Source organism: Mastomys coucha, unplaced genomic scaffold (assembly GCF_008632895.1).
Source record: "Mastomys coucha isolate ucsf_1 unplaced genomic scaffold, UCSF_Mcou_1 pScaffold7, whole genome shotgun sequence".
Lineage (NCBI taxonomy): Eukaryota > Metazoa > Chordata > Mammalia > Rodentia > Muridae > Mastomys > Mastomys coucha.
Window position 1 is genome coordinate 89089725 of NW_022196913.1, and position 17455 is coordinate 89107179.

General features: G+C 35.8%; 1 protein-coding gene across 9 annotated transcripts in view; it reads right to left on the bottom strand.

The window, feature by feature from the left end:
* Positions 1-17455, bottom strand: part of Trps1 (transcriptional repressor GATA binding 1) — a 234865-nt gene that overhangs the window by 151810 nt on the left and 65600 nt on the right. For all 9 annotated transcript variants that reach the window (XM_031358335.1, XM_031358332.1, XM_031358329.1 and 6 more), the window contains one exon: positions 13694-14297. In XM_031358335.1, the coding sequence (XP_031214195.1) occupies positions 13694-14297 (604 nt within the window). The remainder of the gene's footprint in view (positions 1-13693; positions 14298-17455) is intronic.

Below are 17455 nucleotides of genomic sequence, written 5' to 3' on the forward strand. Positions count from 1 at the left end.
TGTGAACACACACGCATGCATTTGCACACACACACACACACACACACACACACAGGCACAAGTACATGTAACATTAACAAATAAAGAAAAAGAGGCAGTGATTTCATGAGGCAAAAAAGGACAGGGGTACATAGGAAAGATTGCAGGGAGGAAAGGAAAGTGGAGAACTTCCATAATAATATTTTAATTAGGAAAAAATTTAAAGACCCTCTAAACTACACTTAGATTTACCCCAGGAGACCTCACATCTGCCTTTTGTGTTGATCCACTGAACCCATCTACTGAACATCATCTCTCATCTTCTTTTACCAACAAGTCAAAGCCCTTGTGTCTACAATTTATCTATGTTGATAGTGTTTCTAGGATATTTTGTACAAACTAGGCTTGCAAGTACTCAACAATTAAGTGAAAATCAATTCATTTGAACTCCCTTCTGTCCATCTGTTCTCTAAAAGAGGTGGCATTACCAACTATTCCTTAGATGTTTTTTTTCTGGGTTTTTTTTTTTTTTTTTTTGGTTTTTCTGAGACAGGGTTTCTCTGTGTAGCTCTGGCTGTCCTGGAACTCACTCTGTAGACCAGGCTGGCCTAAAACTCAGAAATCTGCCTGTCTCTGCCTCCTGAGTGCTGGGATTAAAGGCATGCGCCACCACCGCCAGCCTTTTCTTTTCTTTTTGATGCACTCACACAATTATTGCAATTATTATGCTATGTAGAATTAAACAGGAGATTTTCATATTGACTCTTTTCCTCATATCTTTTTTCTTTTACTGAGAACAAAATTTTTTTAATATAACTTTCTTTTTCATAATACATCCAAATTAAAACTTCATCTCTCACTACCTCCCAACTTCCTCCCACCTCTCCTCTTATCAGGATAACCCTATTTCAATCTCTCTCTAGAAAACATCAAGCTTTGAAGGGATAATACTGAAAGAAAACAAAATGTTTTATCCTTAGATATTTTAATATATTTGTATTACTTTTTTGTGAGCATCGTACATTTAAAATTTATTAATTCCCAACATCTTGCCTACCTACTCCCAGATCCATACCTCACCCTCCATCTGAAAAGTAAAAGAAAGAAAGAGGGAAGTAGAGAGAAAGGCAAGGAGGGAGGCAGGGATAGAAGGAGGGAAGCGAGGGAGGCAGAGAAAGAGGAAGGGAAGGAAGGGAGGAAGGAAGGAAGGAAGGAAAGAAGGAAAGAAGGAAAAAAGGAAGGAAGGAAGTTAATCTGGATATACTTAAATTTTTATAGGTATAATATTAGCAATTTTTCCCTTACTTGACTCTGGGGTTCTGCTAACAAGGCTGACAAATATGAAGCTACCTTTGGTCACTCACAGATATAAGCTTCCCTAATTTGTAGCTTCTCTATGTAAGAATGTGTATAGAAGTTATTTCTATTATCAGATTCTTATGAAGACTTCACGTTATGACTGATAGAGAGTAAGGGATTAGACAACTTATTAACTATCCTTACCACAAACTTACTATCTAGAGTCCAGATTCACCTACTAAAAGCCTAGTCTGTTTTATTTGGTATATTTTTAAAATATATCTTTTTTCAAATTATGTGAGTGTATGTATGTAATAGGGCTTCTAGGACCCACAGAGTTCAGAAGAGGGCATTAGACAACCATGACCAGGAATTACAAGTGATTGAACTATACAATAAAACTTTTGGGAACCAAGCATAGGTTCTCTACAAGAGTAATATGTGTTTTTAATTGGTGGGACATTTCTCCAGCTCCTAGGATCTTGTTAGTTGTTGGGTGGAAAGAAGTAAGAAAACCTATTGTAAACACTAATTTTTTCATCGGAATGTGACCTGTTATACTTTTCATAACAACACTTTCTACTTTTTCTGCCTTTCATGAATACTATCTTTGCATCACAGTTGACCTGCATACATATTCCTATTAAATATTACTTGTGGTGGGAATGTTTATTTATTCACCTTTTTATCTTTTAAGAAACTGTATTAATATTTATTGGAAAACAAAAACTAACACTATAAAAAGAAAGGGTTCTACACTTCTCCTTAAATTTGGTAGGTTTAATTCTAGATAATTTTAATCTACTGTATTTTGGTTCTCTGAAAATAAATTCTTAACCTAGGTGTTTATAGTGATACATCTGTATATGTGAGCCATGCATTCAAATTTCATGAAGATATGAATTCTAAGAAGGCTGTCCACATAGCAGTATAAGTAGAAGAAACAACATAAATACAGCTAAGATATAAAATGGATTTCTATGTTCTCCTTTAATACTTTAATATTAATACTTATAATAAACTTGTATAGGGGAGTCCAAAGAAGACAAAATAGACTTGTCCAGATGAAGTTCAAAATTGATTTATATATTCAAAGTACAGTTGATTTGCCAAACCTTGAATCAAGCATTCTTAACAATCTTTTATGTGCACACATACACACTAAATTTACTTTCTTTCAGAAGTATTTGAGAAAATAACTAGATCCCTATGTGTTTATAACATTAGGTCTCATTTTTGCATAATTACCTATTACATAAGCTACAAGTCAAGGTGACATGGAGTTTTCATTTCTAGCTTTCAATTATAAGCATGAGATGTCTACCTGAGAGAGATTTTGCTGGTATTACATAAATGTATCATTTTCCAAAATTTCATGGTTATGAACTTACCTCTGTCATAAGATATAAAGAACATGTTAGGGTTTCTACTCTTAAACTACCACCGTGGGACCAGAAATGATAAAGTTTTCCTATTTCCCAAGAATATGCATAGCCTAATAACTGACCTAAACTTGCCAATAAATGCCGCTACTGTGTCATCTCCCAAACAAGCTGAATTAATTATAGGGACACCAAACCAACTACTTGAAATCACAGGAAAGATGCAATTAATTGATCTGCAAAGACATCCCATGCTGCAGTACTTAGGATAATAAACACTGGAAATGTCTGACTACAAGGAATAGATCATTTTCTCTAGAATAAATACAGGAAATTACTAGAAAAACTGTAAATATGATGAGACAAAATGTATGCTGAGTTCCAAGAAGGTCTGTATTTTATTCTAAAATGGTTTTTTAATGATAAACATAAAAATACAAATTGGTAATTCATATGTCTTTATAGGTATATACATACATGTGCATTCCCACAAAAATACATCGAATATATTGAATATTTGTGTTCTTTCTTTTTTCCCTCTCTATGCTCTACGTTATCTATAATGAACATATATTTTTATTGGGAAAGAAAAATGTTAAGAAATACTAATTTAATCAGTCTTTGTTTGTTCTTAGTTATCCCTAGACTTTTCATCTCTACCCTTACCCTCAAGCTACAGGCTACCAGCAATGCTGAAAACCACAGGGGCTAATTAGAAATATGGCCGCCTTCATTATGACCACCCATACTTCAAATAGGTCATCTCTGAATAATGAGATATGAACTCTGAAAGAACATAAAGAACTAAGATAGGTTTATAGTTTTAAGATTTCAGTGGGATGAAACTGAATTATTCACACCCATTAAACAGAGTTTGAGTGATTCACAGCCAATTTTATTTTTATATTTGCAATGAAACAGCTGGGATTAGAGTCTATTCATGGACTCCTAAGAAATTTGCACCCCACCTACTAAAATTAGTCTCCTCATCCAAAATTCTGATCAGTACATCTGACGGAGAACAAAACAGGAATTAGTGCTCGATACCAGCAACTAAAGGCACAGATTTTTTCCTGTCATTTTTCTACCAGGGTCACTTTATTTCACATTGTGTATATTTCCCTTTTCCTGAATTTCCCTTTGCCTCTAATTACCTGACTTTTTTGCAACATGATTATTTATAAAGAAGCATTTTTTGTTTCATATGCTAAGCTTAAACAATGTATTTTTTTAATGTTTCAGATTGTGTTTGACAGTTATTTATGTCTTAGGAGTTTTCAGCTACTAGATGAAAGCCGTATTTCAATTTGTACTTCAAGTAAATTAATCTCTCTTCATATTTATTAAGCTTAAAATATATGGTTTGTGTCTTATAATCATGTCACGCATTGATTAAGTCACTCATCAGAATGTTTAAGGTTCCACAGGAAATTGGCATGGTCCAACCTAAGAAACTGCATATCCATTATCTAGAATTTTCCAAAGCATGAGAAAGTGGGTACATAAGGGTACATTCAAGGGAGGACCCCTGAATCCTCCAGGGTCACATATCTACTTAGTCACAAATTATGTTTATAACATAAAACCTACTCTCCTATAGTACAAACTATTTCCCACTGTAATACCAGGAGGAACAAGAAAGAAAGCAGGAAATGAAAATTAGAATTGTGAATTAGTATTCACCTGTAATAAAACCCAATGAGATGACATGCATACTTTTAAGCCCCAAATTCAAAGTTTTAGAGGACTATTTAATGTAAGGACAATATTCCAAAACTGTAGAAATATTCAACTTCTATAGGACATTGAGGCAAACTCTTACACAAACCAACTGGAATCACATCACATAGTGTAAAGATTGTGATGACAGAGAACTAAAGAGACATTGGCATATCATAGAAATCATTCATACAATCCATGTTTTATTCATTCTAGCTATATTGTTCAAATAAAATGTATGGAATTTCCCTTATTAATAAGAATATGTGCTGTTGTAAATTTAAAAAAAACAATAACTAGACAAAAATAACTTGTAAATAATCTAAAAGATCGTCAACACTGCCTTTAACTGTACTGTGTTCTGCAAGTCATATTAAAAGTTTACAAATAAATTAAAAAGCTATTTTTCTGTATAAAGGAGTGTTTCCTATGAAAGGCAAATGATTATTCTAAAGAATATATGCACCTTTAAATCTTATGTTCCAAAATAGAAGACTGGTTTAGCATACCTTGCTCAAACATATGCAATTGGTAGGAAGCATATCTTTGCAAGTATATAATTAAGAATGGTCTGAGCCTCTGTAATTTTTTTCAAGCATATAACAAGTGTAAATGCAATGTTAGTTTAGAAATGTTCATGCTTTTCTCCTTCCAGTACTTCATTAAGACACAATAGAGATCAAATCGGGTATTCTGATACTCTCATAATGGAAATAATTTGGAATGGAATAGAAATATATACCTGATATAAGACAATAAAGATAGACATCTTTCATAAAACGAAACTAGAGTTTTGTCTTCTTATGCCTTCAAAGCCCACACAGTTGTCCATAGATACATTCAAACTGTATCTAATGAAAACAAGATTCACCAAAATAGAGAAAAGGTAGCCAGAATATGACCCCAAAATTTACATGAAAGAAAGGGAGAGAGAGAGAGAAAGAGGAAAGAGAGAGAGAGAGAGAGAGAGAGAGAGAGAGAGAGAGAGAGAGAGAGAGATGCTATACTCCACAAAAAAAGATAAGCTGATCTACAGGGACTGTTTCCACATGAATGACACATATAAATTTTGACTAAGATTGAAACTAAACATGTCGAATAACTAAAGTATAAACTATACTGAAGATACAATACAAGGTTATATATCACAAAATACACCTAGGTAAAAGATGTACATATGTTCACAAAGACATTAAGAAGTTGATAGCTGCGATTATTAGTTGTTCTCTCTATTCTTTTTATCATCTTTAATACTTCATTTATAAGTCAGCAGTCAATCCCTAAGAATTTACTGCATATTATTCTCCATGCTTATTATGACTGAAATTTCTATATGAAAAGGGACCATTTTAAATATTAGTTAATAGACATATTTTCTCATAAAACATGAATTATTTAAAAACTATATGAAAGAATTGAAAAAAGATACAGGGGAATTATACATGTGTTCCATTTTATGATTATTTTGTTTATGTGACTGGTTAGTTATTGAGACAGAATTTCAATACTTTGTGGCCTAGGCTAGCCTGGAACCTAGTGTGCAGATCAAGCTGTCCTTTTTTTTTTTTTTTTTTTTTGGTTTTTCGAGACAGGATTTCTCTGTGTAGCCCTGGCTGTCCTGGGACTCTGTAGACCAGGCTGGCCTCGAACTCAGAAATCCACTTGCCTCTGCCTCCCAAGTGCTGGGATTATAGGTGTGCGCCACCACCGCCCGGCGATCAAGCTGTCCTTGAACTCCATAGGGATTCATCTGCCCTAACATTTTGAGTGCCGGTGTTACTGATATGAACTTTGAGGCCTAGCTTTAAAGTATTCTTTATAAGTAAAATTTGAAATAGTCTAAAGGTTCATCAGTAAATTCATTAAACATATAATGTAAGTAGCTATAATAATAAGGCCTTAAAACAAATATTGTGACATGCCTTCATGAGCAAGTAAAAACTTCTACATCACATTGTTAAACTTAAAAGCAAACTATGGAATGATACGGTACATAGTCCTGTGTTTCAATAAAATAAACATGTGAGAGTGCCTAAAAGATGTATCTGATGCCAAAATACGAACAGAAAATTACCTGTGCATTGGAGTGCCGTCATCGTTTTCATTTTCTGTACAGTTCTCTTCTTTGTAATAGACATGTGTGACTTGCAAAACTTCAGAACCCTGCTTTTCATATAACATGTAACGTATACATATAAGTTGCTGGGTGTGCAGAAGAGCAAACTCACTCTGAAAGTGTCCATAGCACACTTACTAGCCATCAAAGTTAGGCAGGAGAGACTGTGCAGCGACTCTAATCTGACAGCCAGGGCAGCATGTCACCTCTGCCTTGACATGCAGTGTGACTTCTGGCAGACTAAGTAAAATCATTGCCTTCATTTCCTCATCTAAATAAAAGGAACAGAAATAATTTGAACTTCAAGGATTTTGGATAAATTAAACGATGGCATTAATGCCCTAATAAATTAACGAAAGGTAATAGAAATTGAAATGTTAAAGTTTCAATTGCTTAGCCATTAATTATAAATAGCTGCCTATGTTTTAACAGTTCCTTCCTTTTTAATGCCTTCCTGGGCATGATTTTTTTTTTTTTTTCTGAAGTAGCATTGCCGGTTTTGTCTTCTTCGGTGAGAATTCCAATTAGACATCTACAGAGCTGCTCTCGTGACATATTGGATTATAAGCTAAGTTCATGAAGTCAATTCTCTGAGAAGAGATTATTTTATGGGTCATTTATCTACAAAGACCTTCTTTAAAAGCATGGTCGAGAATAAGTCTTGAATGCAAAAACTTAAATGAAATGTAACATTACAGATGAATGCAATTCACTATATCATATTGTCAGGGATCTTATGATTTCTCCACATAAATTACTGGCTTTACCAAAAAGCCAGAGTGAAAGCACATCAGTGGCATCCCTCCACCCATCAAGTCTTGAGAAATAATCAGCATCCATGACTGTCTACATGTAAGAAAATTAAGTATATTTTATTTCAAAAATGTGTTTGTTTAATATTCTCTGGCTAACCTTGATGTTACAAGTAAGTAAATTTCCATATTTACCCTTTCCTTATTAATATGCCTAAGTTAAATTTTAAAATAACCTAAAAAAACCCTGCTACTTTAAAGAGGTAAGATGGCATGACAAATTATATTTGAGAAGCATTTTCTACTCTAACTTGGACAAGAATATCAAACACTCAATTTAGTTTGTCTGTTTTATAATTATAAAAACAGAATTAAGATGCCTTTTTATCACTTCTAAGCACTGGCAACACAGACAGAATATACTATAAAATAAAGTGTTACAGAATTTTTCTGCAAAGTTACTGCTAGAAATCAGCATCTATAAATGGCATTGTTTTGCCCAAAGGAAGGAAGAAGGTGATTAAAAATTCACTGGAAAATACCTCATCCTAATACCACATCCCAATGTAGGAAGCCTAGTTTGTCAAGCTTCTCTGAGTAACTGATAGACCAATCACATAAGCATCGTTGCTTAACAATCTTTAAAGCTCTTAAAAAAAAATTTAAAAAAACAACAAAAAGTCTATGAGAAGGGAAAATACTGAAGAAAAAACTGTTTTACTTTTCTGGTGGAAACAGTAACAGAATCCAAAATGATCACATATTATTTTAGTATGGTATTTTAATGTAAAATCTACCCATTAGATTAGTTACTGGGGGGAGGGTGCAGAGGGAAGGCTAGATAAGCTAGATTCACATCAGGATATATCTGATGGCTGACACACTTCCGAATCACTGTGCACCTCTCTGTATGCCTAAAATGTGGGTCACCTGTACATTCTCCTCCCTTCCACACCTAAACAAACTCAACAATGGTTTCCTTTGAGATTCCTGGTATCTACTGCCTCAGACAGTCAGGGGCAGGGGTTGAGGGGAATGGGGGGAGCCAAGCAAAAGTTAATCATACAGGCAATTACAAATACTGAAGTAAATGATGCCGCTTCATATCAACTACAGACCTACACAGTAAATGAAGATATTATCTGCTTCCCCTACCTAGGAGGTCACACCAGACTTTTCAGTCTAGTTTACAACAAGGTATGTTTTAGGTGTAAGAGAATACTTTTTAAAAATTGTATTTCAGCCAATGCAGCTAAATAAAATAAAATTAAGTTACTCGAATCCTCAGTAGTAAAACTAATTAAACCCAAACTTGTTTATGTGTAATTGCATTCCTTTATATCCATCAAAAAATTATATTTTGCTGCAAAATATTTATGACTAGTAAGAAGGAAAAAAAGCTACCTTAGTAAATACAATTAAAATGGCCATGCCCACTATTAGTTACATTAAATTCAATTTCTAGGCTTTATTTTTGAAAATACCAAACTAAATTTGAGTTTAGATCATAAATTTTTCTAACAGTTGCCAGCCCTTTCTCTCACAAGAAAGTCATCAATACAAAGTACAGGCAGGTAATTATACAAGAATTACACAGTATCTGTATGGAATAAATAATAAGGACTATATTTCTCCAGTAGGTGAGTAATATATTAATATACTTCTGATGGAGTCTCACCTATTCAGTAAGACTATACAGGCGTAAAAGAGTCAAAGATGCTGAGGGAAATGGTTATTTACATAGACATTAAGTCAACATTTCCTTCATGATGACTTAGATTCTGGTTTGGTTTTCATTTAATATGAAGCGCAACAATAAATATCTCTTTTCACTAGAGATCATCTTTACTTTCAAAAGGTTCCTGAGGTCTTGTGTCAGTTGTTGTAAAGGTATTCATCATGGGGGCTTGTTGTAGAGCTGCTTCCAAAAGAACATTTTTGCATCTGAAAGGAGTCCAGTATCAGCAGCCTTTAGGCTATAAATTTAACACTGCTAAAGAAAAAGAGAAAGAAGGTCTGCTTTGTACTGCCTCAGTATCACTTTTTCAAGAGGAGCAAGTAAGCAGGCTGCTTCTGCTTATCAGGCCCTCTGAATCTGAGGACCTCGAATGAGCTGACAAACATTAATTAACTAAGCCACACAGCAGTGCTGCAAAGAAGGCGGTAAGCAGATCCTGGGTCAGAGATAGATGTTTGGATTTCCTGCAGGCTCGACTTGGACAGGTAGTGGCCTGCCAAGGAACTCAATTCCCAGAGGCCCACATCTGAAAGTCTCCACTAATGCCAAAGTGGTGCAGGGTGTAGATGTTAAAACCAACACATTGATAAGGACATTGAAGCAATAACCCCAAAAATCAATGCCACTGTGGCTCAGTTTCACCTTGTGGCTGAAGAAAGTTCCTATTAGATAACCTAAGGAAGAATTTTTGTCCACACATGCAACTATGACACCGTCTTGAAAAATGATTGGCTGGAGCCTGGCTGGTGATCTGCCCTGCTTCCTCTTAAAGATTCATTCATTTGAATTCCTCTGCTTGGGCATTTGCTTCAATAAAAAACTCCATTTGTTACTGGCCAAATCATTGTGATATTTAAAGTCCAATTTTTTTTCTCCCTATTTGCTTGCTTCTCTGTTGAACGATTTCTATTTCACAAAAATAACTTTAAAAATTCTAGTGTGTGAATAAAATCCAGAATGATGAAACAGGAACTAATAGAAGATCAATACAATTATATTTTGGATTTGTTTCTCTAAAAGAAAATAGATATATACACTGCTCAGATAAAAAGGTACAAAGTTGTACATGGGACAATCAAGACTATAACCCACCACTTAAATATGAAGGGAAAAAAGTATTTTAAAACATGTAACTAATTGATTATCCCATTTTGGCATAGGTAATGTTGAATATTTTTATAAGTTCTTCAGGAAGCCAAATTGAAATATAAGTAAAAACACTGATTTTGTATTTGCTAAATGTTGGTGACCACTACATTTAAAAAGCAAACTGTGCATATAACATGAACAATTGTAACAAATTTTATCGAAAATATAGCAAAAATTTTACTTAACTAAAAATCATTACTATTCCTTCAAACTCACAAAATACTCAGAGACATTATAGTCAAACTGATTGAAGTAAAATGTTTAACTTTTCAAAAAGCAATTTATAAGGGAAAACTTAAGCCAATGTGTCCTTTGTCATCATCTGAGCTCAGTGATCCACACAGGTGGCATAAACAATTTGGAGCTCTATCCATGTCTTTACTATTCATAGCAAAGCTAAAACAGAAGGACATTCACTAAATGAGAACATAAATAAGCAAATGGCCTGAGAGAGCCCCAAAGGGCGAGTATTGCTCTAGACACACAACAAAAGGGAAAAAAATAAAAACAAGCAATTACACAAACAGTAAACAGGGTTGGTGCTGATGAAAGAATATGAACCGGAAGCTCCTCTGAAGTGCTTCCTTCTATGCTTGTAGGAAGAGAGCAAACTGCTAGCAGCAGATCCAGTAAAAATACGTTAATTAATTAAAATGAAGTAAAATGTGTCCTTAGAGAAGGAATATCCTGAAAGCAGCACTCTAGTCACACGCTTTGTGAACTAAGCCTAAACACACCTGGCCTAGGCACTGAAAAGGTTTTCATCTCTTATCAGTCCTGAACTACTGTAAGCCCTTGGTCCTAAAATCTAGGACAACCTTTCTGCCCTTGACTTTTTCTATCATTTAGTACATCTCACCAGAACAATTTAAAGATTTTTCTCTTGGCAACAGCAATTTCTATAAAAGCATTTACTAGCTTACTATGCTGCATGCTGCTGTACTCCTGATCAAACCAATGAAAAAAGACTTCCATGGCCTAAGTGGGTTACTATGGTTACTATAAGTAAACACACCCATGCATGCAAGAGGAGCTCACTTCACAGGTTCCACTCTGCTTCAGAAACTCGAAAGTTAATGATCTTCCCTATACATAGGTAGAACACGGCATCTCACTCCCATCAGTTCTGTACTTTTATTGTGCATTTATAAACATGATACCAGTTTGGGGTTTTACAACAACACACAGAACTGCATCATTTTTGCCTTTAGTAAGCATGGCAATGATATTCTGCAGGGCACGTCCTTCCAGAATGAATAGACAGTATATTTGCTATGATAATAAAGTGTCTCCTATTCACCACTAAAGATACAAATCTCCTTAATTTCTCAACCAAATTTTTCTCTGCTTGGCAATGTGACTAGGTTTCTTTCAAAGCTCACGAAGTTATTACAGATCAAAAATTTGAAATTCACTTAAGTGTACCAAACTGGCCTACTCCTCTATTCCAAATATCCAATAGAATTAGAGATTCCCAAAAGAACCATTATATTATAAAGTATAAATCTTAAAGATTCAAATTTGATTAAAGTCACAGAACAACGAGCCTGTCTTGCAAAACGTGTGTGTGTGTGTGTGTGTGTGTGTGTGTGTGTGCCTGTGCTCTGAAATGAAGTAGACAGCAGCTTTTAAAACTCATAAATCACAAGGTAAGGGATTGAGCCGTTCATTGAGGACTTCGTTGTGCCAAGGATCTCCTACTTCAGCAGCTAATGCAGAGGAAGTGAAAGGGCAGTTGAAATGGTGCAATAGAAACTTGCAGTCAGGGAATTAAGGAAGTGAAGGAACTAAAAAGAACGAATTGTTTTGAGAAGTTTTATCCTCCTCGGCCTGATCACATGGCTAAGGCTTTCAGACTGCTGCTTAATCAGCTACTTATCATCCCAAGTTCTTGGAAGGAGGCAGGAAAGTTGACACACTGGAAATAGTTAAAATAATAATAATATTAATTACTTAGAATAACTCATAGCCAAGCAGAAATGTCAGTTATTTGGAAAAGGAAGACAGGAGGAGGCTCAGGTGATCTGAAGGAAACCACCTAAGTGTACACTATTGTTAAGTGTCAATGACTCTAATAACAAATCTAATACCATTCTCTCTCTCAAATAGAAATCATAAAAGACCTCTGAGACCAATATATATATATATATATGTATGTATATGTATATATATACATACATATATATATTTATCACAGAGCTCTTAAAAAGGCTACTTACAATATTCAGGTGCATCTACCTATGGTTCTACAATGGAAGTGTTGTGAAATAAGCATGCTCCTTAAGGGTACAGAACTGTTTGCTTTCTTTCCAAAGGTACTTGGAGAACATTTGCTCCTGCCAGATGAAACAAAACAGCTTTGTTTCTTGATGGTAAAAGGTGCCCCCTCTTCTATATTCAAGGCTTAAATCTAGGGCTTAACATCAGGCAGAAAAAGGAACGGCTTTCCTAACTGACTGTGTCGCCTCCCAGGGACTTTCCTTAGCTCCACTCCACAGACACCAGAGACACACAGAAAGGCTTCAGAGAATCTGAAGGAAGTGAGAAGAGAGCAGCAGAGCTGATTCACAGCAAAGACCTTCTTCTCTGGCCTAAGGTCTCTGACCTACAAGTCAAAGATCTGGGCAGACTGAACTCCATTTCCTAACCAGGTGTTTTTGTAAAGTGAGCTAGTTTCTGCTCCTAGCTTCTGTGCAGGGACATAGTTTCACAACCTCCAGAAGTGACTAAACTTTCTCAGCACTGAGGTAAAAATGCTGAAGGGTATTCTCTGCCTTGAGCAAAATGCATAAACAGCATGTGGGAGCTCATGAAGTTTTAAAAGATAAAATAATTTTTGAGAGCATTGAGTCTACATTGCAGGAGCACACTAATGAAGATTAGTTGTAGATTCTATCTCATTCCCTCCCCACTGGCACCCCTGCTTCCATCCCTAAAAAGCCCTGAGAATATGAAATAGAAGGAGCTCTTCTCTGGGCAGTAAGTGCACCATTCACTTTTAGATTTTGTTCATCTTTTTTCATTCTTTCTGACAACTGAACTACAGGCACTGGTGTGTGTGTGTGTGTGTGTGTGTGTGTGTGTGTGTGTGTGTGTGTATGTGTATTAAGAAATGCTGCTTTCCAATTAACATCTCGCCCAGGAGTTTACATTTTTAGTGTTTTAATCTCTACTAACCTCCCTTATCAACTGTGTACTGTATCACAGCACCTTAAAATTTAGCAGTCTGATCATTATTTGAATACAGCTGAGCATCTCTATGGGATTAGAAAGCTCCCTCTTCCAAAGGCAGCTTTGTTGTTTTGCATAATCACCAAGAATGATTAACCAGCCTTCATCACAGCTGAGAGCAAAGACAAATAGGCAATTGCCTACCTAGGACTGCATATGCATATTAGGCACAAGCCCCTATGAGCTACTTTCTGCTCTTTTGGCCTTCATGCATATAAAATATCACTGCATCAATACAGATTATTTAATTTCACTACACAATACATTAGGCTAAGAATTCAAAACGTATGTTTGGTATAAATTATTTTAAATAAGGAAACCTTCCTACCCGTAACAGTGACTGGGATTCATCCTTGGTCTTGCTCTCTCCAGAAGCAGGATACTGCTGGGTAAGAGATGCAGACTTCTCGCCTCCAGCAGGAGCTCCTTGCAGAAAGCCCTTGGTATCTACTGCCAAGCCATACATAGGTCGTGCCAGGTGGGCAGCTTCAACGTTGGGGCTGTCCCTCAGAGTCTTTGTCTGCTCTTGGGAGCTGGACACAGGTGTCAAGAGCCCTAGACTTGCTTGAGTGTAGGATGGACTACCCCGTAGGATGTCCGCCCCTCTCCAAGCCACACCACGTAGGTCATCAGTTGAACTCTCAGTCCAGATTTTATCTTTCAGCCCTTCCTTGTCATCGAGTTTCTCTCTTTTGACTATGCTCTCGGGAACTGTCTCTCCCATTTTAGAGTCTGGGTTTAGCAGACTGTAGACCTTGAGGTCAATTTTGGGCTCTTCTTTGATGGTGGGTATGGCATGGCCATCCTCTTCGCCATTAGCAGTAGTGATCTCCTGTTCCTGGCAGTGAACTGTGTTGAAGTGCTCCAATAGTGACTGAGTGTCAGCAGCTGTGAAACTGCACTGACGACATTTATAGCAGCTGTGTGCTCTCCTGGAAGGAAGAAAAAAGTCAATGGGAAGCCAGAATTTTGAAGGGAATGCTCTGTGCTAAAACAGTCCTCATGCACCTGACTTCTCTCATGCAACAGAGCAGAGGTTGAAAGAAATACAATATTGTCAACACGCAGAAATTAAAATTTAATTAACAGGCATTTTCATTTCCATATAAGAATGTCAAGTTTTCTTTAGTACTAACACACACACATGCACACACATGCACACACACGCACACACACTCACACACACATGCATGGACATACAGGGAGGCAGTTAATTACCATTAGAACTGGGCATTTAGCCTCATTATCACCTGCTGCTCATTTTATCGTGATGGATAATCATCAGTTCTAAATTAGTTGTCGATATCCATTATTTAACCAATGGCCTTTCCACTTTTGTTTATCTGACCTAAACTGAGGCACTGTTTCATTATAAATGCATTATGATTTTTAATGTTCAGTTCCTTTTTTGTACCTTTCCAATATGTTAAAATATTCTGTGATTAAATATTACTTTCTATCATATATTTGAATCCATTTAGTCAATGAAATAAGACTATCTGATCTATATAATCTACAAGGTAAGGTGTGTTGAAACAAGAAATTTTTTGAAGGAATTGCAGAACCTGTGGAGATATATATATATATATATATATATATATCTGTAAACTGAGCAAACTGACTGTCTGCTAGGTATCAACAAGCATGCCAATTGCTGTACAGATATATTTGTTAAAGGAGCCTACATATGTGTATATGTATTCATGTGTGTGCTTTCTTTTTAAAAATCATCAAACAAAGAGATCTCATTGCCAGATTTTATAACATCTCCATTGTTAAAGAGAAAACAACAACTATATTAAGACAAATATTTGACTCAAAAATCCATTTAATTGTAAAAAAATATCATCAGAAAGCACACAACAATGAATGTTGTTCAATTTGCAATGAGGCATTTTTTTCTTTGATTAAAAAGTCTGACTTAACTCTCCAAATATCATATGAAGCACTTTTTATTCACTTCATATATCAACAACAAGAACCACAGTAAGTTCTATGAGCTATTACTTGAAGTTAGTCCAATTGTAGATAATCATCAATATATCATTTTGCAAGCTCCTGGCTACATTCTGGTAAAATCAGACCTCATGATCCTTGCTTCCTTGGCACTTCTAGGCTAGAAGTCGGGATGATAAGCTTTACTATACATAAATATGTAGGTACAAGAGTGGTGTGTGTGAAAAGAATGACATGAAAGAGATAGTATGAGGATTGCTTAGGGAAGTGAAGGACCTTTGTGAGGGAGGTCTATAACTCCAAAGGCCAAGAAGGAGCTGTCCTTTCATGAGAAGGAGCAGAAGGCATCCTAAATAGACTTACTACTGCTGTGATGAAACACCATGACCAAAACAACTTAAGGAGGAAAGGTTTATTTAGCTTATATTTCATCATCATCATTCATCAAGGGAAGTCAGGAGAGGAACTCAAACAGGGCCAGACCCTAGAAGCAGGAACTGATGCAGAGGTCATGGAGGGGTGCTGCTTACTGGCTTACTCCTCATGACTTGCTCACCTTGCTTTCTTCAAGAACCCAGGAGGACAGATAAGAAGTGGGTCCTCATCCACAATGGCTGGACTTTCAGACAAAAATCACTAATTTTAAAAATGCCCTCCAGCTTTGTCCTCAGCTTGATCTTAGGGAGACATTTCCTCAATTGAGATTCCTTCCTGTCAGATGACATAAAACTAGCAATCAATGGACAATAGAGCATGTTTTGGCAAGTTTGAGATAAGGAAGAGGTCACCATAGACAGAAATAACAAAAGGAAACAGTTTGGCCAATCCATTGAAAAGCCTACCTAATGCATTGGTGGCTGTGGTGGTGGTGGGGAAAATTTTTAAACCAAAGAAGACCACCAGGGAGGGAGGAACATGATAAGCATGGTTTGAACATATGGGGGACGGTACATAACAGTTTCTGGATTGATAAATGTATCTTGTTATGAAGTGTGTCTGATGATGAAACACCAAAAAGCAAGGCTCTTAAGTTCAGGGTTTATTGCTGGACAATCAGGTGGAGAAATGGCCCCTTATCCATTTAGTCTACACACAGTTAATGTCACAAAATTTCTAACTCCCAAATTACCACTCTGCTTTTGACTATGCAGAAGCATAAGCATTTCACAATGATTTAAAATAAAATTACTGACAAAATGATACAATAAAAGGGGGACTACAAAATGTCTTAGGATAGAAAAAAGAATGAGGGCAATAACCATTTACAAAACAAGCCATGTGATGTTATTCCAAGGTATGAACATCTAAATCATCATTTCCTTTCAGGAAAAAAAGAATAACCTAGCTAGAAAAATAACTTCAACTTCAATTTAAGAAACTTTGAACTGCTGTGAGAAGAAAAAGGTTAATAGTTTATCCTATTTCATAGAATTTTCATGTAATATTAAAAAAATTTATTCAGTATCCTTCTGAGATTGCAACATGCAGTTAGCTTTTATCCTAAAAAGTAGCATTAATTCATTCAGTGCTAGAGGTTCTTTTGATTTTCATAATTCATAACAGGATCAGGAATGTTTGCAGAAAAAAAAATCCAGCTAAAAGAAAAATCCTATATATTTTACAAAACTCTAATGGTAGGGTGATTTGAGTGAAAATGGCATCCATAAGCTCATTTGTTTGAATATTTGGTCTACAGTTGGTGGAACTGTTTGGGAAGGATTAAGGGAGTGGCCTTGTTAAAGGAGTTGTGTCACTATCATAAGACATCCTTCGTGCCTCTCCCTCTCTGCCTCATATATCTGAATCAAGATGTAAGCTTTCAGACACTGTTTTAACATCAAGTTTCCTGCTTGGGAACATGGTCTCTACCATATTGGTGATGGATTCTAATCTCTGAAATTGTAAGTCCCCAATAAACTTTTCTCTAAGTTGCCTTAATTGAGGTGTCTTGACACAGCAATAGAAGAGTAAATAAAACAGATGGTATTTGTATTTGTACAGTAAACCAGTCAGTATATACTAAAAACAGCAATAGCAATGTTTTCCTTTACTCTCTTACATTCTCTTTTTATTGACTGATGTTAAGTATCTCCTGAAAGACACTTTCTTACTGAATATTAATAATCATTCTGAG